We start from the raw sequence: 23430 nt of genomic DNA on the forward strand, positions 1-23430 counted from the left end.
GGAGAGCACAGTGAACTGCATTGCCAATGTCTGTAGGGGGCTGTAAAGATGGCCAGTAGGCCACTGCCTTGGAGAGAGAGAATTTTATTTGTAGTCATCTGGATTTAGACCTGCTTTAAGCTACTTTGTTTTTCTTTTGCAGGCTAAGGACCTTCTGACTAACTATCAAACTGGAGTCTTAGAGAACTCTCCCAAGATGGTACTCCTTTTCCATTTGATTGAGGAAAGTGTGAAGCTTGGGGACAAGATCCTTGTGTTCAGGTAGAAAGTGAAATTCCAAGTTGAGGCCATATTTTTGGTGAGGTTTAACAGTGCCCCTGCAGAGTGAGGCCAATTAGGTTCACACTAGCCCCTTTTTCTCTTGCCCCTTGCCCCTGCAACCAAGCTCTTACTGTGAGAACCTTATCTTCTCTCTCTCTCCCTCACCCTCCTTACTCCCATTCTTTCCCTTCCCTTTCCATCCCCTCCTCGCTCTCTATTTCCCTCCTTCCTCTCTCCAAGCTTCTTTCTGTATCCAATACAGTTTCTACACAGGGGACAGCTAGGCTGACATTGGGGTTCTTTCAAATGGTGACCCAGACCAAATTTGGCCTCTGGCCTGTTTTTGTTCAGCTTGAGAGTTAAAAATAGTTTTTACATTTTTAAAAGGTTGTAAAAAAAAATTAAAAAGTTCAAAGAATGTACAGCAGGGAGTGTATATGGTCTACAAAGCCTAAAATGTTTACTATTTGGTCCTTTTGGACAACATTTTCTGACCCTTTATCTAATCTGCTTCCATCTGTCCATGACTCAAAAGCTTTGCATGTAAAGCCAAGTGAGTGATGTGGTTGGGTCCAGAGTCACATTTTTGGTCTGGCCGGAGCTTCGACTTTCAGGGTCCAATTCCTCAGGAAAACAGGCATAAAATTTCTTCTCTTTATTAATTTCTCTTCTTTCTCTTTCTTTATTAAGACCAGATTATACCCGAAAGAAAGCCCAATAGTGGGAGCCTCCGATTGAGGGGCTTCTATAAGTGACATACTTTGAGAAGCCAGCAGTGATTCCTGGGGTGGGAGTAGAGCCCTGGTTATTCCCCTGATTTTAAGGATCACTCCTGAGGAGACTGGCTCTCTATTTTAGAATCAGCCAAGTGATTCTGTCTCCCCCTGAAATAACCCTAAGACTGACTGTGGCTCACAATGAAATTTAATGTATACTCATATGGTGTTAGTTTGTAATACTGTCTGAACATTGAGCTAGCTCTTAGCATTTTTTCAGTGAAAAAGGTAAGGAATGGAGAGACTATATTTGCAGTAGGGTGATGGCAATAAGTTTTGTATGACTCTGCCCCCACTATAAGTTAGGGAAAATATCCTTGATTGTTCTTGGTAGTCACCTGTCATGGGGAGCTCCCACTGTCAGAATTTGCATTCTGGTGTGAGCCTCTTGAGTACAAGATTTCCTTGAGTCTGGGAGCCATCTGAATCACATGTTTTCCCTTTCAGCCAGAGCCTGTCCACCTTAGCTCTCATTGAGGAGTTCCTAGGGAAACGAGAAGTTCCCTGTCTGCCTGGCATAGAGGGGCAAGGAGCACAGAAGTGGGTTCGAAATGTCAGCTACTTCCGTGAGTTCATTGTTGTTTTGTTCTTGGGGCTTTGGCAAGATCTGCTTAAGGGTTTTCTTCTCTTCTCTTTTCTTTTCTCCTACAATACTCTCAAGCAAGTGTGCAGAAAAATACAGGGTTAGCCAAGGAGCAGGGAGCTACTAAGAATGAGCTGCTATATTTGAATCACTGTACTAGGAGCTTGGGAGCTTGGGATCTTGGGAGAGAGAGGGAGTATAGACAAGTAGAAAGCATAGATTTTTTTCTTCATTTGAGATGTACTAACTCAGAAAGAAATGCTGAGTAATGCCAGGAGGTGAAGGGAAGGAAGGAAAGTGGTTATGTAAAAAGAACTAAGATGTGTTATGTATGTGTATCAACTCCCCATGATGAATATAATAACTATGTATTGCAAATGAACTAAAAATTTTAAAATGCTAAGTAGTTTGGGCAATTAAGTGCTCAAACTGGAGTTCTAAGGAGGGCAAAATCACTGTGGAAAGAATGATAGAAAAGCCTTTGGAAAAGATGGGGGAGAATTTGAACATATAAAACTTGGATGGCCTGGGGATGTTACAGGTAAAAGTTTCCGAGGGACTATAAACCTAAATTGTGCTTTGTTTGCTGGGGAGATAATATCTCACAAGAATGAAATGTGAGCATGTGTGTGAGCTTGTGTATGTGGGTTGCATGTGAGTGAAAAATCTCAATTTTAAAAGGGGTATAAATCACAGATACTTGTACATAAACAGAGATACAGTGCATCAGTACAGCTGAAATTTCATGGAAGACATGGTGTGATTTGGCTCTTTAGGGCAATGGTATTGGAAAAAATTGTTGAGAAATACTGACCTCAACTCTGACACTGAGGCCAGACTTTGGTATAGGGGCTGTCTATGTACTGTGCGTGTTTAGTGTCATCCCTGGTTTCTACTCACTAGATGTCAGTGACATCTTCAATTATTTATTTATTTGCTTATTATTTTTATTTATTTATTCATTTTTTTAGACAGAGTCTTGCTATGTAGTTTGGGCTGGCCATGAACTCATTATGTAGCCCTGGCTGGCTTCAAACTCACAGCGATCCTCCTGCCCCAACCTCCCAAGTGCTCGGATTACAGGCATGTGCCACCATGCCTGGCTAGCATCTTCAGTTTTGACAACCCAAAAGTTCTAGCCATTGCTAAATATCCTTAGGGGAGTAGGAGAATTGTGTGTGGGTGGGGGTGGGGGTGGGGTGGTGAATCACCTTTTTGTGAATCTCTGGCCAAAAGGAAGGATTTGAGTAATAGTTCAGGGGATGATGAGGAGATCCCAGCACAGGATCTTGCTTGAAGCTTGTTTTTACTATTAGGCCTGCCTCATGATTCAGTGGAGAGCTGTGTTTCAAAATTGTGAAAACTCAGAATAGAAGATTGGGGTCCTGCTTGAAAACCCTGATACCAGAGGATTAAACTATTGCCCCTACAATGATTGTGATTCAGTTCTCCTACTATTTCATACCCTATGTTTTTGCCCTTTATTTGATGTGACAAATGTTGTCCCTCCTCTCTTATGTTGCTTCTTAACTGAAGGTAATTTTTTTCCTCTTCCTTTGAGTTTCCCTTCTTTCATTATTGTGTCCTATTCCTCTGTTCCAAGTCTATTTCTTTTAAGTTTTCTTTTAGTTCTTAGTCTCAGGAACTTGTTAAAAATGCATATAGTCAGCAGAGGAACAGTATCCATATCAAAACAATTTTGCCACCCACCAAGACCCACAGGGCTGAGACAGAGGTCTTGAGCCATTATTTCCTCAGTTCTCTAAGTCTTGTACACTCTTCATTTTAAGAATGTTGGCCTTAGATTTCACCTGAGGAGAGATTTAGTTTATAATCCTTGTTGCATGTGAGACTTTTCTGAGAGTACTGTATTGTTGTAGAATTTAGATCCTGTGGTATGTCCAGGAGGCAGGATTTGAGACTATGGTTTTTCTGTTTGTTTGTTTACTTATTTAAATACATTTTACGTGGTGATCTTGCTGAGTTCCCCTGTCTTCATCTATCCACTTCTCATGGCTTTCTTTCCTTCCTAGGGCTGGATGGTAGCACCCCTGCCTTTGAGAGGGAGCGGCTCATTACTCAGTTCAATGACCCCAGCAACCGAAGCACCTGGCTATTCCTTCTCTCTACGAGGTGGGCAGGGCTGAGGGCAGGGGATGTGTTCAAGCAGTTGGCTCACCCAAATCTCAGAAGAGCTCTGCTTGGGTATGTGATTTGTTTTTGAGGTCAGAGAAGAGATTTAAAAGAATGGTAACTAGGTATAGTGGTGCATATTTGTAATCTCAGCACTCTGGGAGGCTGAACAAGAGAATTACTGTGAGTTCGAGGCCAGCTTGGGCTACATAGTGAGTTCAAGGCCAGTTTGCACTACAAAGCAAGACCTTGTCTCAAAAAAACAGTGGTGGCGAACCCATGGCACATATGCTGCAGCGAGCTGTTTGTTATCATTGAAAGCTTTTTTAGTTTGCCATCACTACTGTAAAAGGAAGTTGTATTAGAAAGATAGTCATAGTGTTTCAAAGTTCTGTTACACCTTCATTTACAATGCTCAGAGTTAGCTTTTATCTCAGAACTGTTCTTAGGCTTTGACAATGTGGTGAATGTGAAAATGGTTTAAAAAGTGAAAAATGCAATGTAACTTTGAAAAACTGAGGCCTGTGTGTCTGACAGCAAGCACCTCAAAGGTTATGGTGCCTTCTGTGATCAGAATTCGTGTGGCAGGGTATAAACTCATTCCTCTCAGTAAAAACATGGAAATGTCTGTGTACAGAAATTTTCCCTTACCAAGGGACATTACTCTGGGACCACGATGTGAAGAACCATGAGGTGTGGAGTTGTAGCCACTGCTATGTTGTATTTCAAAGCACACTTTTTAGGGCTTAAGGAATATACTATTTATCAGCAGGAAAGCAAAATCCTTGATTTTATGCTTAGGACAGAAAGAATGATGTTGGGGTAGAAGTCACAGAAGGCAAGCTGATAAAGGCTCTGTGATTGATTGTTTGCTTGTATTTTAAAGGGCTGGATGCTTGGGTGTGAATCTGATTGGTGCCAACCGAGTGGTGGTATTCGATGCTTCCTGGAATCCTTGCCATGATGCCCAGGCAGTATGTCGAGTATACCGTTATGGCCAGAAAAAGCCCTGCTACATCTATCGCCTGGTGGCTGATTACACTCTTGAAAAGAAGATCTATGACCGTCAGATCTCCAAGCAGGGCATGTCAGGTGGGCTGTCTTCTCTACTGTTCCAGAGGCATATCTATACATGTGTGTTTCATAGAACATCAGTGGTGGGAGGAAGGAACACAGGCTTTGAATCATAGAAAGCCAGTGGTTCTTTACATCCTGATTCAAATCATTGCTTAAAAGGGGATTGATCTAAGTTTGTTGAAGGAGGGTTTAATGATAAGAGCCAAGGTTGTTACACAAGTTTCTCTCCTATGGTGTTTCCATTTTATGTCATAGAATTGTCCATTGGGTTTCAGATGTGAGGTGACTTTTCATTGTTAGTAACAGTTATGCCACTCTCAATCTCCTTGCTCTCTGCCCCACTTTGAAGTAGTCTTTGCCACATGTTGACTTTCTCCATGTCTTCTCCCCTCTAGATCGAGTGGTAGATGATCTAAATCCAATGCTGAACTTTACTCGGAAGGAAGTAGAAAACCTACTGCACTTTGTTGAAAAGGAGCCAGCTCCCCAAGCATCCTTGAACATAAAGGGGATCAAGGAGTCAGTGCTGCAACTTGCCTGTCTGAAGTACCCTCACCTCATCACCAAGGTAAGAACCTGATATGTGTGAAGTCCCTGGCATAACATTCTGCCAAGGGAGGCTTGTGTGACAAGTGTGCTTCCATCCTCTGAAGCAGTGTTCCCTGCAGCCAACCTGGGCTCAATTAGTTCTTTTCTGTGTCCCAGGTAGTCCCCCTTCATGGCCCCCAACTACCTAACTCTACCCCTGGTCTGGGCCTACAAGTGTGAGCTCAGCTGTGTGGGATAATTTAGCTATTGTAAGCTTCCTTTGCAGAAATGGTGGAGGGGAGACTTCTGAAAATGTCGTTCATTATTCACTGTACTCCCTTATCCTTTTAATACAGAAGGCAAGCTTTGGTGTGTCAAAAGCTGATACTAGGTTAGAGTTGGGAATTATACTCTTGAAAAAAGACAGCAAACTTCCTGGGTGTCTGTAAGTAGGCTCTTTACTACTGCTGGAGACAGCTGGCCTCTCAGTTTTAAAGTAATGTTCACTGTACATCAGTCATGTTGGCACACAGATTGGTAATTAAATCAACATGCCCCTGTGTCCTCAGGAGCCTTTTGAGCATGAATCATTGCTCCTCAACCGAAAGGATCACAAGCTGACCAAGGCTGAGAAAAAAGCAGCCAAAAAAAGCTATGAGGAAGACAAACGCACATCAGTCCCCTATACTCGCCCATCATATGCACAATATTACCCTGCCAGTGACCAGAGCCTGACCAGCATCCCTGCCTTCAGTCAGAGGAACTGGTAAGTTGCTGAAAGGTGAGAATCTATTGTTAAATCATGCCCAAAAACCTTTCAACTGATTTCTTTTTTAATCAGCCTGCTCACTGGCTATTGTGAAGTGGCAGGTATCTAAGTAATCAGCAGCCCTGATTAAGTGATTCTGGTTTTGCCTGCCCTGGTTGGAAGAGTGAACTGCTGGCTTTGTCACTGGGGAGAATCTTTCTAGACCTGTACTCTGGGTGGCAGTGGTGGTGGTGTGGGGGTATTTATTGCAGTTTCCTCAAACACAGAGGCCCAGTTCGTTCACACAGCTGTACCCTAGCCATAGCACCATGGCTTTAGACTCAAGGAGCAGTGGCGTTCAAGGTGAATACTGTATTCTTTTTGGACCTTGGATTGCACCCAGGGAATTCTGCTAGCTTTCTCTTGAGTGAAGTTTCTAGAACAGTTGAGAATATGAATAGGATGGATGTTCAGCACTTTGTTAGATATTACAAACCTGGTATCTGTGTCATTTTTTCTCTCATTGCTGCCTGACTGAGTAGGTTTAGATTTTTTAATTGCTTAATTTTTTGAATTAAAGTTAATTATTTTATTTAGGCAAACAGATTTTTAAAATTTTTAATTAATTAATTTATGTTATGTTTGTGTGTTTGAGACAGGGTCCCACTATGCAGTTCAGGCAAGGCCTTGACCAGCCTTGTAGCCCAGGCTGGTTTCAAACTTGCAAGGGTCCTCCTGCCTCAGCCTCCTAAGTGCTGGTATTACAGGCTTAGAGGAACAGATTTTAAAACATTTTTCTATTTAGGAGCCTCAAGTCTTCTAAGAAAAACAAATAAATAAAAACCAAACCAAAAAAAAAAAAAAACCAACAACAACAATTTGGCAGATGACAAAAGGAAACCATAAATTTTATATGTACAACTGAATTTTTGTGAATAAATTTGTTTTCTACAATGCTGGGGATTGAATTCAGGGCCTGGCATATGCTAGGCAGGTATTCTCTTACTGAGTTGTACCTCTAGGTGAAATTTGTTACTTTTTATGTAGCAAATTGATTATACTTTTAAAGTACAAAGTTACTCTCTTTCAAAACCTTCAGACCTATTTCTATATCATTTTCTAAGATACTGTTGTCCTGAGCATGTTTTCTTCTCTGTCCTTTGCCTCCTTTGTCCTGAGCTTTTCTGTCTTATAGCAGGAGAAAAGGAGAGAGGGAGAGTGGAGAGCTACAAGTTGGAGTAGATTGTCTCTCAAGATCACCTAAATATTGTGCTTAGTCGAAAGAATTTTTCTTTTCTGTTTGCATTGTGTGTCATCCTAACTTCCTTTCAGGAACAAATTCCTGATATACATAGACCATATTCTAGAGGAGCGGATGGATTCTCACATCTCCAGAAAGGTGTCACTAGTCTACTGCTGTCTAACTCTACTTACCTCTGAGAGACTTTAACCCTCACCTCTTTCTCTGCGACTCTGTCTCACTCCTGCTTCTAGTCTCCTTTTGAATTGACCTGATGCTTCTCTCAGCAGCAACTAAGAGTGTAGAATGGGGTATCTGGAGAGGCTCCACAGCCTTTGGAGAGAAGAGCTTCTGCCCAACTCTCTGACTGGTGTTTGTCTTCTCTTCCAGGCAGCCAACACTGAAGGGTGATGAAAAGCCTGTGGCCAGTGTTCGTCCTGTACAGTCCACCCCCATCCCCATGATGCCGCGGCACGTCCCACTTGGGGGCAGTGTGAGCTCTGCCTCCAGCACAAATCCATCCATGAACTTCCCGATCAACTACTTGCAGCGAGCAGGAGTTCTTGTCCAGAAAGTGGTCACTACAACAGGTCAGGAACTCTTGGGTTTTGTTCCAGTAGTATTTTCCCTTTTAAAATGACATTGTTCATTTAGGAAGTATTTAGTAAGCACCTTTTATATTCTGCACCTTACTATACTTGCTGCTATAGATAAAAATGGAGAAATATAGCAATCCTTGATCTTAAGGAATTTACATTCTGCTGAAATACTTTAAAAATAATACCACAGAACTGGTTTTTCTTGACTATGGTGGGTAGAGTCTTCGGAGTACCATAGGGATTGTGGAAATTTTACTGGGACACTTGTGGGTTGTCTCAGATGTTTTCACAGAGGTATAGTGTGTTGAGCCCTGCCTGACTGTAGTAGGGTCAACCAGGTATAAAGGACGGCTGTTGGCCTTCCTGTGTAATTAGAGGACCTCCATTGTCACTTGCTTCTTCCTTTGTGAGTTTGATATATTTTGAGCATTGGGCGGTGGTGGGAGGTGGGCAGTTTATCTGCCCCTGGAAGTGAGTTCTGCGAATTAGAATATTTGAGAAGGAAGCCATTTAATGCTTCTGTATTCCATCTTGTAATTTAGAAATACTCCTAATACATGCATTTTCATGGAAATATCTTATTTGATTTTTCTGAGAATGAAAACAGTACATGTCCATTGTAAAAAATTTGAAACAAGTAAAAAGAATGTCCCTTAACACCAACTTCCTCTACCAATTTGTTGTTTTTTGAGACAGGGTCTCACTATGTAGTTCAGGCTGGCCCTGAAGTCACTATGTAGCCCAGACTGGCTTCGAACTCCAAATAATCCTCTTCCCTCAGCTCCCTGAGTGTTGGGATTTCCGGCGTGCGCCACCACGCCTAACTTCCTGTGACTCTTGAAAACACTCTTCTCAAGGTGTGGGGCAGTGCCGGCAGGGAGAGGATGAAGCCACTTTTGGAATCTAAATTACATGGAGGAGATTCACGCAAATAATTTAGGGAGAAGGGGAAAAAAACTATCTAGAAATAACCATTACCACTAAATGTTTTTCAAAATCAAAACCTTTATGAATTTCTAACTAACACATTCTCACCAGCTTGAACCACCAGCAGTACATGTGTGACTATCCTGTCCGACAGCTTGATCACTGGTGGTACAAATGGATCTAATTGCTTTTATTAATGTTTTACTATAAGATTAATGAAAAGTCTGTTAATGAACCAAATCTAGTTAAAATTATTACAATGATTAAAGTTATTTCATTAAATTAAAAGAAATTTACTTGTATTTGTGAATTTCTTCAAAACATACATAAAGGCAGCTGACTTGTACAGATTATACAAAATGTTATAATGCATTTGACCTCCTTTTTGTGTCCACAGTAACACTCATTTTTTTGAATAATTTTTGATAACATTCTCTAACATTTCTTACATGCATTTCTTGCTGATCCTAAATAAGCTCCTATAAAGTGAACATTTTTCAAATTATTGTGCCTGTGGCATTTTTTCACAGGTTAATAGCTCATCAGGAATTCTCTAAATTTTAATGTGGAAGTCTTACAAGTACCCCATTCCTGGTGTATATTATATGCATTTACAACTGCTGTATCTCAAATTAACTGGGTTATAATTTTTTATGCCATTTTAACGTTTTCCTTAAGAAACTATAATTTGATGGCATCTGGTCTGCTAAATCAACCTTTCTTTGCGTTATTGTAATCAAAAACAAGCTCAAATTTTATGTTACCAGATTTTCTTTTGGTCAGGGGACATGTATGAGTTTTACAAAAAGTTGTTAACATGTAAACAGTTCTTTTATCAGGTCATTTAACTAATGTCACACCAGAAGAATTTTCAGAGTTTATGATTTTGTTGCATTTTTGCTTTGTCTTTGCTTATACTGGTTAAAATTTTGATTTGATCGTAAAAGTACATTTCTTTTTGTAAAAGTTCTTATACTAGGGGTATACTCGAATAACAACTATCTGCATGTAATGTGATGTTCAAATAATAAGCTGTTACTATTTCAGAACAACATCATAAGAATGCCCTTGCATCATATAGTTTGCATTTTTTCCCAACATAGACATGTGAATCATAGTGTAAACATTAGGCAAACATAATTTATGTAATTTTATCCTGTATTGGTGCCATTTTCCCATGGGTGTCTTCACTATAAAATCATACTTTTGTCTATGTCTACATTTTTTCCAGGTTTTACTGCGTTCTTGAATGTATTAATAATTGCTTTCATGCTTTTTCTAAATTTATTCAAAGGGTTCTTGATTCTTACATTTTATTATTGTCAGAGAAATGTGAACAGTTCAAATTAGCCAAAAAATGATTGCATTGCATAAAATCCTTTATACATCTGTTGGCATACACATTATTTTCATATCAGTGCAATCAATTGTCTGGTAATGGTAATGTCCCTGTAATTAATAATATGCCTATAAAAATTTTCATCTCGCTAGGCCTAACATTCTCAGCATTGTAAATGTTTTCTCCTTTTTGCACTAAGGCCGCATTGTATGGCATGTCTATTTGGTTCTTCAACTATAATTTCAAGTATATTATCAGATATGAATAATTTATACAACACAAAAGGATCACTGCAACTAATATTTTTAATAGAAGTTTTACATTTTGCAGTTCCATGTGCTCATATTCTATGTTTCTTTCTGTTGTGGCTGCCATTCCTCTACTTGATTGTCCTACATTTATATCCAGATTCACACTATGTTCATTGAATGTACTGATTACAAGATTATGTTCACTTAACTCTAATGCTTCTTCATCTGAAGAGTAATAGATAGGTCGTGACCTTTTCCTCTGATGAAATTTATCTGATGAATCATCCGTTTTCTGTTTGACACTCTGATGGGAAAAATTTTTACAAAATTGAAGTCCCCTTAAAACTGAAAAACAAGCTGGGTGTAGTGGTGCACTCCTGTAATCCCAGCATTTGGGCGGCTGAAGCAGGAGGATTGTTGTGAGACCAGTCTGGGCTACGAAGTGAGTTCAAGGCCAGCCTGAACTGCATAGTGAGACCATCTCAAAAACAAAAACAAAAACAAAAACAAAAAAAACACCAAAAACCCCCTGATTAAACAAGTAAAGTAATATTTATATATTATTTACAAATGAAGATCCCAAACAAAAATAAGAACCACCAAGGAACAATCAAAGTATAATAAAAGGAAAATTTGCACTGTAATAATCTAGCTGTGAAATAACAATGACTGTTTTGGTTTTAGTGTCTTATGGCAGGAAAAAAGTGCATATACAGGTATTAGCTATATAACACTCAATACTTTTTAGAGACTGAGTGCCCATACTATAGCCCAAAACCCACTTATTTATCACAAAGTGCCAACGCTACAGTTAAACCTGAATACTGACAGTTTAGAAAAAACAATTCATACGTTAACATCTTTTTGTCTTAAAAAACACAGTAATAGACCTTTTAATGATGATATAAACAGCTTTTTTTTTTTTTTTTTGGTGGTATCAGGGATTGAACTGGAAATCTCACACTTGCCAAGCACTTACACTGCTGAGCTACCCATAAACAACTTTTATTTTATTTATTTATTTGCTTATTGATGTATTTATTTGTCTTTGTGCGTGTGTATCTTTTTGAAACAAGGTTTTGCTGTGCAGTTCAAGCTGGCCTTGAACTCACTTTGTAGCCCAGGTTGGCCTTGAACTTGCAGCAATCCTTCTGCCTTCTAAACAGATTTTTATTGAAAGGTAAAAGTTTGCATTCAGAATGCTTTTGCACAATTAATGTAATTTTGCTGTTGTATGCACACTGATAATTTGTCTTTGTCTGGGCAGCTTGACTCATGTGTTGACAGAGAGTTCTTTGTGTGCCCGCTGTGGCATCATGCCATAGTTTCACCACCACTGCTCTGTGACATCAGATGATTGAATTCAAATCAGAGCCTCTTGGCAGCAAGATGTACAAATTACCGCCCCATAGGGAACCTGTTATAGCAAGAGAAATTGATTGGAAAGCTGAACAGATTTCTAAAAATGTCCTTGTTTACATATTCTTTGTTAAGATAACTGTGAAAGGTTCTGCTTATTTCATCTTCCCCAGGTCTGAATGTGTGCTGCACAGAGACTCGTGGGAAACCAGTGAGGGGTTGGGAGAAATGTGTGAATTTCTTCTTTAGTCTGGTTCTATATAATCTAAATTTGACATTTGTCTTTCACTAGATATTGTTATTCCTGGACTAAACAGCTCCACAGATGTTCAGGCAAGAATTAATGCTGGTGAGAGCATTCATATCATCCGTGGGACAAAAGGTGAGAGCGTGACCAAAAGTGTGTCCTCTACCTTTGGTTAAGAGTGCTAGGTTGGGAAATAGAATAAATACATATGGTTTGAACTAGAGGGCTATAGGAGTTATTGTATAACAATGTTACAGTTAGGGGAAGCATGAGAAAATGGCATAGAAATGAACTTAGCAGAGTTGGGTTAAACCCAGAGGATATCAGTCAGTGGCTTAAAAGAAGGGACTTAGGATTCTTATGTTTATATATTTTGCCACTGTTTTGTCATGGAGAATCTTGAGATGGGGATGGGTGGATTCAGAAAACCAAAACTGGAAAGAAAGCAATGTAGAATGGGTCATAAGCCAACATATGTGGAATTCTGTCTTTTTTATCTAATCTCTTGGTGCAGAGTAGGAATCCCAAGAAATGTATCATGTTGGTATTTTATGATCAAATTTTCTAGTGTAATAATATAAAATGTTCACATGTCTCCATCCTCCTTCCAGAGAGAGATAAGATTGCTGGCTTGAAAAATCTGGCCTAAGCAATGTCAAGACATAGTTTAAGTCTGTTTTTTGTATTGGTCATTAACTAAGCTCCATCAGTGTGGCTGCTTGAGGGTTTGTATTCCATAGGCTTTTGTCCCAGCTTCTGTTGGGTTAGAGTATCTGTAGGGTGACTGAAAAGATACCATGAAGTACACAGACACATGAAAATGCTCTCCTTGTCCTTTCGCTGGGCCATTCCTACTGTGGAACCTAGCCCCTTCATGTATTTCTTCCTGTCTTAGAGAAGGGTTGGCAAACTGTGATTCATTGGCCAAGTTTTATCTACTGTCTTTTATCATACCTGCTAGTTAAAAATGGTTTTATATTCTTATTTGGTTGAAGATAAAATAATAATAGAAAAGAATAATATTTTATGATATGTGGCTACTATATGACATGTACGTTTTGATGTCCGTAAATATTTATTGGAGCATAATTGTGCCTCATGATTTTCATGTTACAGAGGAAGAATTAAGTAGTTGCAACAGAGACCTTAAGTTTACTTATAAAGCTGCAAATATTTACTTTCTGGACCTTTTAGAAAAAGTCTTCCAGGGCTGGGGATTTAGCTTAGCAGCATAAGCACCTGCCTTGCAAGCAGGTAGTCGTGAGTTCAATCCCTGGTACCGATGAAAAGGAAAAAGACAAAAAAAAAAAAAAGAAAAAGTCTTCCAACTCCTGGTCTAGAGGTAACCCTGATGTTCCAAAAGCTTAGAGATAGCCCTGATATCACAAAATATATGACATAGCCAGAACTGAAGAGGAGGTAGATTAGTGCCTTATAAGGAATGTAGGCCTTAAATTCTTCCTCCCAAGGGTGAGAGGACATTCAGGCAATAAGGCTGCCTCTTCCCAGATGTTGAGGAGGTCCTGGGCCAGAGTACCTGACAGTATGGGGCAGCAACTTAGTCTGTTTGATAATGCTCTATTTATTTCTTCCATTGCATTCTGGTCTACTCCTTAAGTTCATGAGACTGGACTCTTTTTTTTTTTTTGTCGCTTGTACTCCAGTACTAGAACTGTTCCTATGCTTGGTAGCCTAGTAATCTGTTTGTGGAATAGATAAATATTGTGGGTGACCCATAGCTTAGTATCTTGAGAGACAGTATGAGATCTATTTTTATAGCTACTTCCCAATTCTGGAGTTTTTCAAGAGTGACCTCATTCCACATCTGCTTTTAACATCTGCTTTCTCTTTTTAGGGACATACATCCGTACCAGTGATGGGCGGATCTTTGCTGTCCGGGCAACTGGCAAACCAAAGGCCCCTGAAGATGGTCGGATGGCTGCCTCAGGTGTGGTGGCTAACTTTCCATTCACTTATATGACAAAATTGGTTTGGTTTTGTTTTTTATTAACTTATTTTTAAATACATAGTGTGTATGTGGTTCATCATTTAAAAGACACAAAATGAAGTGGAGTAAAAAGTAAATTTTTCTCTCCCCACATTCCTAGCCAGCCATTGCTTCTCTCTGGATTTACTGTTCTTCTTCAGCAGATGCAGAGTCTGTCTATATACAGGCTGGCCTTGACCTTGCTATGTAAGGCGGGCTGGACTGGAAATCTCAGTCATCCCGCCTCAGCCTCCTGAGTGCTGGGATTACAGCCACTATGCATGACAAGGTGTTGTCTTGTTTTTTCAGCAGTATTCTGTCTGTAGTATAGAGCTTTGTGTCCATCTGCACACACATTTTACACGTGTGTGTAAAATATATGTATATGAATAGGTAGCTTTTTTTTTGTATTTTTGAAACAAGTGCCAACATATACTGTTTATTGCCTTTTTCACATGCCAGTAATAGCTTCTTCCCTATTGTTTCTTTGCCTCATTGAATGTTTAAACTGGATGGGGTAACATAACATTGCTGAGTTGCCTGTTGATGGACATTGAGGTTATTGTTCTACCTCTATAGACGTGTCAGTGTGTCTACAGAACACATTCCTAGAACTGGCATTACCAGGACAAATGTGCATGTGTGGCATATTAACAGTGTTAGGAACTCTTGCCAGGTTCTCCTCAATAGGAATGTTTTTCATTTATTCTCCCAGCACTGAGGTGTGAAAGTTGGACTAATCTTGTTCCTAGCTTTGCATTGCAAAAATTTTCACATTAAACAGGCTTGAAAAACAGCCCTGTGGGTGCCCCTGTCCCCTGCATTTAGATCTGGTAGTTACCATTTTTATAAACCATCTTGTCTTTCTTTGCCTTTCAATGTTTTTCCTTTGCCTTTCTAATTATCAAGTTATTCGTAGGTTGAACACACATCATTTTATCCCTAGATACTTCACACACTTCTTAAGGTTAAGGGTGTTTCTGTGTCCTGGCCCTAGCACCATCATTACATTAGAAGAAATAATGCCTGGTGTCTAGGCTATATTCAGATTTTCTAGTTGTGTCAGTTTGCCTTTCATAGCTGTATATTTTACTTTATTTTATTATTTTTTTTTTTCAGTATTGGGGATTAAATACTGGGCTTTTGCACTGAGCTACCTCCCCAACCCTTTAAAAAATTTTTTTGAGGGGCTGGGGATTTAGCTCAGCGGCATAAGTACCTGCATTGCAAGCAGGCGGTCGTGAGTTCGATCCCCAGTACCAATAAAAATGAAAAAGGCAAAAAAAAAAAAAAAAAATTTTTTTTGGACTGGGTGTGGTGGCACACACATAATTCCAGCACTCAGAAGTCTTGAGGCTGAAGGATTTGTCATGAGTTTGAGGCCAGCCTGGGTTACATAGTGAGACCCTATCTTAATGGATGGATGGTTGGATGGATGCATGGATGGATGGGAGAAGGTCTCATTAAATCGCTAAATTGTTCAGCCTGGAATTGAATTTGTGATCCTCCCACCTCAACTTCCCAGAGTTCTGGGATTACAGGCATGTAATGCTTTATTTTGTTTCTAAACCAGGATCGGACTGCTTCATTCCTCCACTCCCTCCATCACTATCTCTTATCCCCAGAAAAACTGTTTCATATCCATTATCTAATGGGATTCATCTTGCTAGAATATTACAGATTGAGGAAGCTGGGGTGCAGAAAAGTTAATTAACTTTTCATAGATTGACTTTTTTCTGGGTTTAAGATTTTTTTTCATTGAGACTGGAACAAGTTTTCTGGGTGTTGGTGATTTTTTTTTTTTTGGTATGGGGCATCAAACTCATGACCTCACATTGCTAGGCAGGTGTTTATGCCACTGAGCTAAATCCCTGGTCCCTGGGTGGTATTGTTTAGGTATCATGCAGTAGGATTGTGGGGACCACATGACAAGACTTTTTCTAAACAGAAATTTTCCTTTTATCATTTTTTGTTTTTTCTCTTGTGCTTCTTGTTCTCATTTCCCTGTATTTTGTCCACAGGTTCCCAGGGGCCTTCTCATGAGTCCACAAGCAATGGCAGACACAGTGCCTCATCACCCAAAGCTCCAGACCCTGATGGGCTGGCCAGGCCTGTCTCTCCTGACAGCCCGGAGATCATCAGTGAGCTCCAGCAGTACGCAGATGTGGCTGCTGCTCGGGAATCCCGGCAGAGCTCCCCAAGCACCAACGCCACCCTACCTGGCCCCCCAGCCCAACTCATGGAGACCAGTGCTGTTCCTGGGACAGCTCTTGGAACTGAGCCACGGCTTGGGGGTCATTGCCTCAATAGTTCCCTCTTGGTGACTGGCCAGCCCTATGGTGGCAGGCACTCAGTGCTGGACTTAAGGGGCCACAAACGAAAGTTGGCCACTCCACCTACCGCCCAGGAGTCATCCCGCCGGCGGTCCAGGAAAGGCCATTTGCCAGCCCCCATGCAGCCGTATGAACACGGGTATCCAGTCTCTGGCGGTTTTGCCATGCCACCTGTCTCCTTAAACCATAACCTCACCACCCCCTTCACCTCCCAGGCAGGGGAGAACTCCCTGTTTATGGGTAGTACCCCATCCTACTACCAGCTGTCCAATTTGCTGGCAGATGCCCGCCTGGTGTTTCCAGTGACTACTGACCCTCTGGTGCCAGCAGGCCCTGTCAGTTCCTCTTCCACGGCTACCTCAGTCACTGCCAGCAACCCCTCCTTCATGCTCAACCCCTCTGTACCAGGGATACTCCCCAGCTATTCACTCCCTTTCTCACAACCACTCCTGTCCGAGCCGAGGATGTTTGCGCCTTTTCCTTCCCCTGTTTTGCCCAGCAACCTCTCACGGGGCATGTCTGTCTACCCTGGCTACATGTCCCCACATGCAGGCTACCCAGCTGGTGGCCTTCTCCGGTCCCAGGTGCCTCCATTTGACTCACATGAGGTTGCTGAGGTGGGCTTCAGCTCCAATGATGATGAGGATAAGGATGACGATGTGATAGAAGTCACTGGGAAATAGCTGGGAAGCCCCTCCCCACCTCATTTGGGGGTTCCAGCAGTTTGCCCACCATGCTGGAAAACAGTGATCTGGGCTCCTGAGAATAGGATACTTGGCAAGATGGAAAAGGAAGAAGACAAAGAAGAATAGTTGGCTAGAGTGGCAGAGCTCTGTTGCTGTTTAACAAAAAAGGCAAAAAAAAAAAAAAAAAAAAATTTCAACAGAGCAGCAATAGCAGGAAATCAGGGACCCAAAACTGGGATGGGGGGGGTGGGTAGGGTAGCTGCCTGCCTCTCTTCCTTCCTGCCTAGCTTTTGCTGTCTGCTTGCTGTTTTGCCCACCTGAGTGTAGAAGCTCATATCCCCTTTCTGGCTTTGGGAACATTCTCTCCCAGTAGAGCTACCTTACCAGGTGACTAGCTTGGCCTGGGGAGGGGAGGGGCGGAGGAAGGGCGGGAAGGTGAGTGAGACAAGGAGGGTGGGCAGAGGGAGCAGACTGAGATCCTGTGTGAAGTGGGGTCTTTTTAGGGTTTGGGAAGGAAGCAGACCAGGTATGTGTGAGTGTATGTGCGAGTGTTAAGTGTGTGTGTAACATGGCAGGGTGAGTTGGGAGGGGAGGGAGGGAAGAAGTAAGGGGAAATTTAAAAAAATGAATTTATCTTTTTTAAAATGGAAATCAAGAGTGTGGTGGTTCATGGCAACTATTACTGGAACATCCAGGTGAGCCCAGAAGAGCCATGGAAGTCGCACGTTTCCTTCTAGCTGGGTGAAAAGAAGGCTCAGCTAACTCAAGTCGCTGGTTTTCAGAGCCACATTTGTTTTAGAATTTGGGGAAAACTATGAGAGAACATGGGCATTACCAATCTCTGTCTCTTTCCCCATGTCCATCTCTGAGCAGATCTCCCCTCCTCAGTGAGAGGGAAAAGCACTGCAGTGTGAGGGAGAGGTCATGGAGTTGTGGCTGGAAGACATTATTCACAAGGGCGGAACTAAACCCCCAGCTGCCTATCGTGGTGGCCTTTCCTCTTCTTTCCTCCTTCCACGTTAGAGAGCTCCATGTTAATTTATTTCTTATGGGAAATTATTTATTATTTGGATTTTTGATGTGTCTTTTTTTTTTTTTTTTTTTTTTTTTTTTTGGTGGTGGTGGTGGGAGGTTTGGGATATAGAGGGTGGGAGGTAGAGAGGGAAATTGTAAGATATTCTGGACCCCATAGCTCCTGGTGAAAAAATATCCTGGGTGGATGCTGAATTGACCAGGAAAAGAGGATCAGCCAGGGGTTAAACAGCCATGTTTTGGGTCTCGGGGTGTGAGAGAATCTTGAGACTGGTGCTGAGACTCATTCCACAGAGATCCAAAACTTGGGATCATGGAGTTTGTTTGCTATTGGGAAATAAATGACCCCCAAATATGGAGCTGTGTCTTCAGATGATCTTAGAGGGCAGCTCTCTATGCTGAATAGTGGAACTGTAGGTATGCAGCTGCTGAGTTGGGGGAGTGGATGATTGATTCCTGTTAGGAATCAATAGCTTCCCCAGCTTGTCAGGTAAACATTGTAGGTCTGGTGTCTGCTGCCTCCATCTTGGAAGGAGCCAGAAGGAACCTTTCCTCTGTAGCAGCCTTAGGTCTGGCTTTTGTCTTAGAAGAACAGGAACACAGTATTCATTCTGGTATTTTCTTCTTTGCTGACAATGCCAGGGAAGGGGCATCTAGTACTTAAGCATAACACTGGCTGTCTTCTATTGGTGTATACTGTTGTTCCCTTTCACACTCACTCTCTCTCTCTCTCTCTCTCTCTCTCTCTCTCTCTCTCTCTCTCTCTCATATTTTGCCAGGTAGCTCTTTCTGATGAACAAATTTTGGCTGGCTTTAGAGCCACCTACCCATGGCTTCTCTCTTGATTGGGCATTTGCTGCACCTGCCTCTTCCTAGCCCAGGTGATTGGCAGCTTAACCTCCTGTACCTCTTTTGATCAGCTTGTTTCTCCATTGTTGGGGACCCTTAGTATACTCGGGGGTATTGTTCCTAGTAAAGAGACCAGGAGATGGCTGCTGTGTGTGTATATATGTGTCTGTGTGTATGTCTGTGTCTGTGTGTCTACCCATGTTTGTATGCTGTCCAGTAACACCAAAAGTGGAATTTAAGAAGCTTTCTTTGTTTTCATAAGCACTCTGTCAGACCCTTAACTCTTCTACTGATAGAAGCCTTAGATATACAATATAGCTATGCAAATTGTTTTAATAATTTTTAAATAGCAGTTCCAACTAGTGCTTTCTCTGGCCAGATGCATCCCAGTGATGGATGGTAAAGGGTTTCACCAACTGGAGTGGGCTCTCAGGTTGAGGCTAGTGCAGTAGTAGTGAGTTAGTCTGGATTTACAATTAGAACACATTCAGAACCTGGGTTACATTAATACTTCTTGGCCCCTGGAGCACAGGGATCCCAGAGAGGGGTGCGTGCGTGTGTGGGTGTGTGTGTGTGTGATCTGAGGAAAGATATAGTTACTAGAGGGACAGGCCTTTGACGTTGCCAGAAAGTAAATGGGTGTTTGGAGAGCAGTGCTTCTGTGCTACCTACCTAGTAGTTCCAGAGCGGGAGTCTTCCCTTCAGTCAGTAAAGGCCATAATTCTGGAAGACCGACCTGTCTGTCTAGAAAAGGGTTTCTCTGATTTTGTGCAGCTCCTGTTGTGCAGGGCTACAGGTAAGATGATGGGAAATTGATGTGCAACCAGTTCCTTTTTAAATGAACCTGAAAACATACTGATTCTCTGATTTTCCTCTTGTTCTCTTTATGTGTGCTGGTGGGCAAATCTGTGAGCACACAAAACATCTAAGGAAGCAGGAAGTAAGTGTCTTGGAGCTTGAGCACCTTGTTTTAATTTCCTTGATCAGAAACACTTGGTGGTTCTGCTGCTTATTATCCAGGCCTGATAGACAGGTGGAATGCTGACGGTTTGGGAAAGGCCGATCAAGCTTAGGCATTTTCGCTCATCTTCCATGGCATATTGTCAAGGGGGTCTCAAGTTCATACATCTGGGGTGGCCTAAGTTCTTACCTTGGGGAACATTATACTAAGTGATTTGGGATTATTGTATGCAATGATGGTTGATTTCTTTTTCTTAATGTCTGTGTGGATAAAGACTGCTGGCTAGCTATTTAAGAAAGGAAGTAAGTGAACTCCATTGGATCAGATCTTTATCAGAAGATTGGAAATTAGTGAAGCCCTTTTCCTTTAGACTTGTGATGCATAGCATTTATCTCATCTCCTCACTCATCAATTTTCCTGGTCCTTGGAACTTTCTTGCCTAGGAATTAATGTGTAAACTCTATACTCATGATTCATAACTCCCACTTCAGGAGCATGAAGCAAAGAGCTGCAATAAGTCTTGCTGATTAGTTGAAACAACCAAATTTCAGCTATCTGGGTGGGACTGTCATTAGCCAGTTGTCATCAGAGGACGGCTCTCTGTGTCGTTTGTTTAAGGCTAGCATTCATTGCTCTGGAACTGTCTTCATCCCATGAGGAAGGTCCTCTGGGGCTTTACATTCCTTATTCTGCTGTTCCTATGATATGACCTCCTGCTTCTCAAGTTCCTTTTGATTTCTCAGATGACCACACTCTTCCTTGTGAGCCATGGTCTTCACTCAGCTAGGTGATTCTTCCCCTACCAAAGTTCTGAAAGGTCATAACTCCCTCAAGGTACCCCCAGAAGACTTTCTGTCCTTCTGCTTACTATGCCCTGGAAATCAGCACCTCAAGGCCTATTTGAGAATGCTGCACTCTCTGTTGCTCACCTTTAGATTCAGTTTCCCTCCTACTAACTCTTCTCTTCACCCTGTGTATTCCACTGTGACTTCCTCAGTGTCTGCTCTGTGCCACTAGCTTGGCTCTAGACCTTTTAAGAATACCTGAGTCTTACAACGATGAACTTCAGCAGGCAGTTCTACCTTCTTTGCTCTTCAGGGACCCAAGTCTGTTCCTTTCCCCTCTTTGCAGGTATACTTGATGTAGTCACTTAGTGTGGTGGGGAGAGGTAGCCAGGTAGGCTGTGATCTGCAGTGCAGAGGGATTGGGAAGGAGCAGTTTGGGTAATTTGCTACCACTACTGGGGATGGTATTCAGATGAAAGGGGCACTTCATACTGTGACCTAACCCAGGACCCTCCCTGGAAGAGAGAGCTCAGTCCAGCTGTGTGAGTATGTGAGTGTGTGCGCTCAGGTGCACCTGATATAAAATGACTAATATCTGGTTGCATTACTCAGGGTGGGCTGGGGACTCACCAGAAAAAGCCCCTAAGCCTTCCCCAGACAGACCTTTTTCTTGTACCGGAGAAGGTCCAGGTGGGTTGAGGGGGTCTCAACGATGGATAACCACTAAGGCCACACTGCTGCCAGGGTGGGAGCGGGGAGGGAGATGAGGTAGCCCTAAGGCCCTGGTACTTGGCTTTGGTTTTCTGTCTTCTTTCCTCAGGACGCCCCTGAGGCCTGGGACCTGTGCCTGGCTTAGAGGAGCATCTGTGGCTGGGCAGTCCAGCTGCTGGTGTGATCATGGGCTTCCCTCCTCTCTCAGCAGGGCAGGCGCTTCTGCCGCAGAGACTGGGCAACTGGCTGTTTCTATAACATATTTATTTTTACTTGTGTTTCATGTCACTTTTTTAAAAAAGCAAACAGAACAATTGTAAGTCAGTATAACTGCCTATCAGTTTTCTTTATTTCTCTTTTTGTAAAATAAAGTTTAAACTCAAGAAGGCAGTGTTGTTTGATTAAGGAATTATCTAGGTGGCTGTTTTAGCTGAGTGTTGGAAGGAATATTATTAATGTCAATGGGTACTGGGGCACTTGGGGAAGAGAGAGGCAGGAACAGAGAGCAGACTGATGGCAGGCTTTGTTAGCTGTGTAGTTCACTTGGCCTTTTCTACCTTTGCTTCCATAGAGAGGTTTGGTTGTTCTACTACTGCACTTCCAGGCTCTTAAGGAAACAGTGAAGCTGACCTTAGTGTGTTTGAAGCTAGCTGGTCCCCAGCCATGGCAAGTCCTGCAGGGGTGGCCTTGTCCTGGCTGTGAGTGGCTGAGAATTGGACCAGCAGCTGGGCGATGGTGTGTCTTCAGGTGATTGTTGATGGCAGCATTGGAAAGCATTTGCGCTGCATGTGCACTCTCTGTCATGTAAGTTAGGGAAGAAGGAGATAGGCTATTCTAGTTATGCAAGTTTAAGGGGAATTTCCTGGGGAAACATTCTCTAGAAATGTACAAGGGGAACCGAAGAGTCTCTGTGGAGATTAATGGATCAGAAGAGGGTAAGAGGAGACAAAGTCCAAATCTGGGCTAATGATAGGGATTGTCATGTAGGAATGGGAGTGAAGAGTGATTGGAAGTCTGGGTGAGCAATTTCGGACCTATTTCAAAATGTGAGAAAAGTGCTTTTCGAAGTACGCTGCTGCCTCCGGGTGGTAAATTGGGGTCTCGCAGGGGTCCTGGTCCTGCCAAGGATGACGCCTGCACTGCTTAGAAACAGCTTAGCAGGCAGATGGCCTGCAGCCCCAGCGGCAGGCAGACTATCCTTCCATACCACAGTGCTGAAGCTCCTGAGGCACATGTCGAACTTTGCTGTGGGGCTCTGGAATCTCCAACCAAGCTAAGGAAGTGAGCAGAGATGACAAGATGAGGAAAGGGGAATCCAGACAGTGGTTTCCTGGGAGAAGCTTACCAACTTTGAAGAAGTAGGAATCACAGTGCAAATCCTGAAGGCAGAAGGTGTCTTTCTCTTATCTACTACCTCCATGCGCCCTCCGTGTGTCACAGGAAATGCTTCTAAGTGGATCCACCATCTGCCTGGGGCGGCTGGTAATATGTGGTTGATACTCATAGCTAAGTCAACAATCATGGCCTGCTGGCCCTTCTCTGAATGCCTATTCTGTCAGTTTGCCTGGAGTAGTGGGACAAACTGTCCTGTGGACAGGTCTGTGCAATAATGGGATCCATAAGATATACTGCCCTGTGGTTGCTGATTTTTTCTGCATCTACTTTCTTTGTATGTCTCAAACAGCAATCCTTGTCAGAAGCACCAAGATACCCTTGGCCCAGTTTGTCTTATTGCCAAGTTTATGTGAATGGTAGGCACTTCCCCCACGTCCTCTGCTAGGCTTCTCGGGGTAGGGGTGGGGGGGGGGATGCCCCTAAAAGTATGAGCTCCAGGCGGATCAAGCTTTTGGTTTTGTCCCACTCAGTATTCCCAGCCCCTGAAGCTATCTTTTCAGGAAATGGTACTCCATAAATGTTGGGTCGACATTACTCATGGATGAGTGGAGTCAAGAAGCAGATACTTGCGCTGTCTACAAGTTGGATCCACAAGTTTTCCAAAGCCCAGATGGGATTCAGCT

General features: G+C 42.3%; 1 protein-coding gene across 5 annotated transcripts in view; it reads left to right on the forward strand.

Moving 5' to 3' along the window:
• Rad54l2 (RAD54 like 2) overlaps positions 1-21798 on the forward strand; it is an 83696-nt gene extending 61898 nt beyond the window's left edge. For all 5 annotated transcript variants that reach the window (XM_013159943.3, XM_003476706.5, XM_013159944.3 and 2 more), the window contains 10 exons: positions 143-261; positions 1485-1603; positions 3654-3753; positions 4640-4845; positions 5226-5398; positions 5928-6124; positions 7737-7936; positions 12114-12203; positions 13924-14016; positions 16077-21798. In XM_013159943.3, coding sequence (XP_013015397.1) covers positions 143-261; positions 1485-1603; positions 3654-3753; positions 4640-4845; positions 5226-5398; positions 5928-6124; positions 7737-7936; positions 12114-12203; positions 13924-14016; positions 16077-17071 — 2292 coding nt within the window. In that variant the 3' untranslated portion in view covers positions 17072-21798. The remainder of the gene's footprint in view (positions 1-142; positions 262-1484; positions 1604-3653; positions 3754-4639; positions 4846-5225; positions 5399-5927; positions 6125-7736; positions 7937-12113; positions 12204-13923; positions 14017-16076) is intronic.
• Positions 21799-23430: the final 1632 nt, after the last annotated feature.

Source organism: Cavia porcellus, unplaced genomic scaffold (genome assembly GCF_034190915.1).
Source record: "Cavia porcellus strain 051 isolate PalLab524CR breed Dunkin Hartley unplaced genomic scaffold, mCavPor4.1 scaffold_5, whole genome shotgun sequence".
Lineage (NCBI taxonomy): Eukaryota > Metazoa > Chordata > Mammalia > Rodentia > Caviidae > Cavia > Cavia porcellus.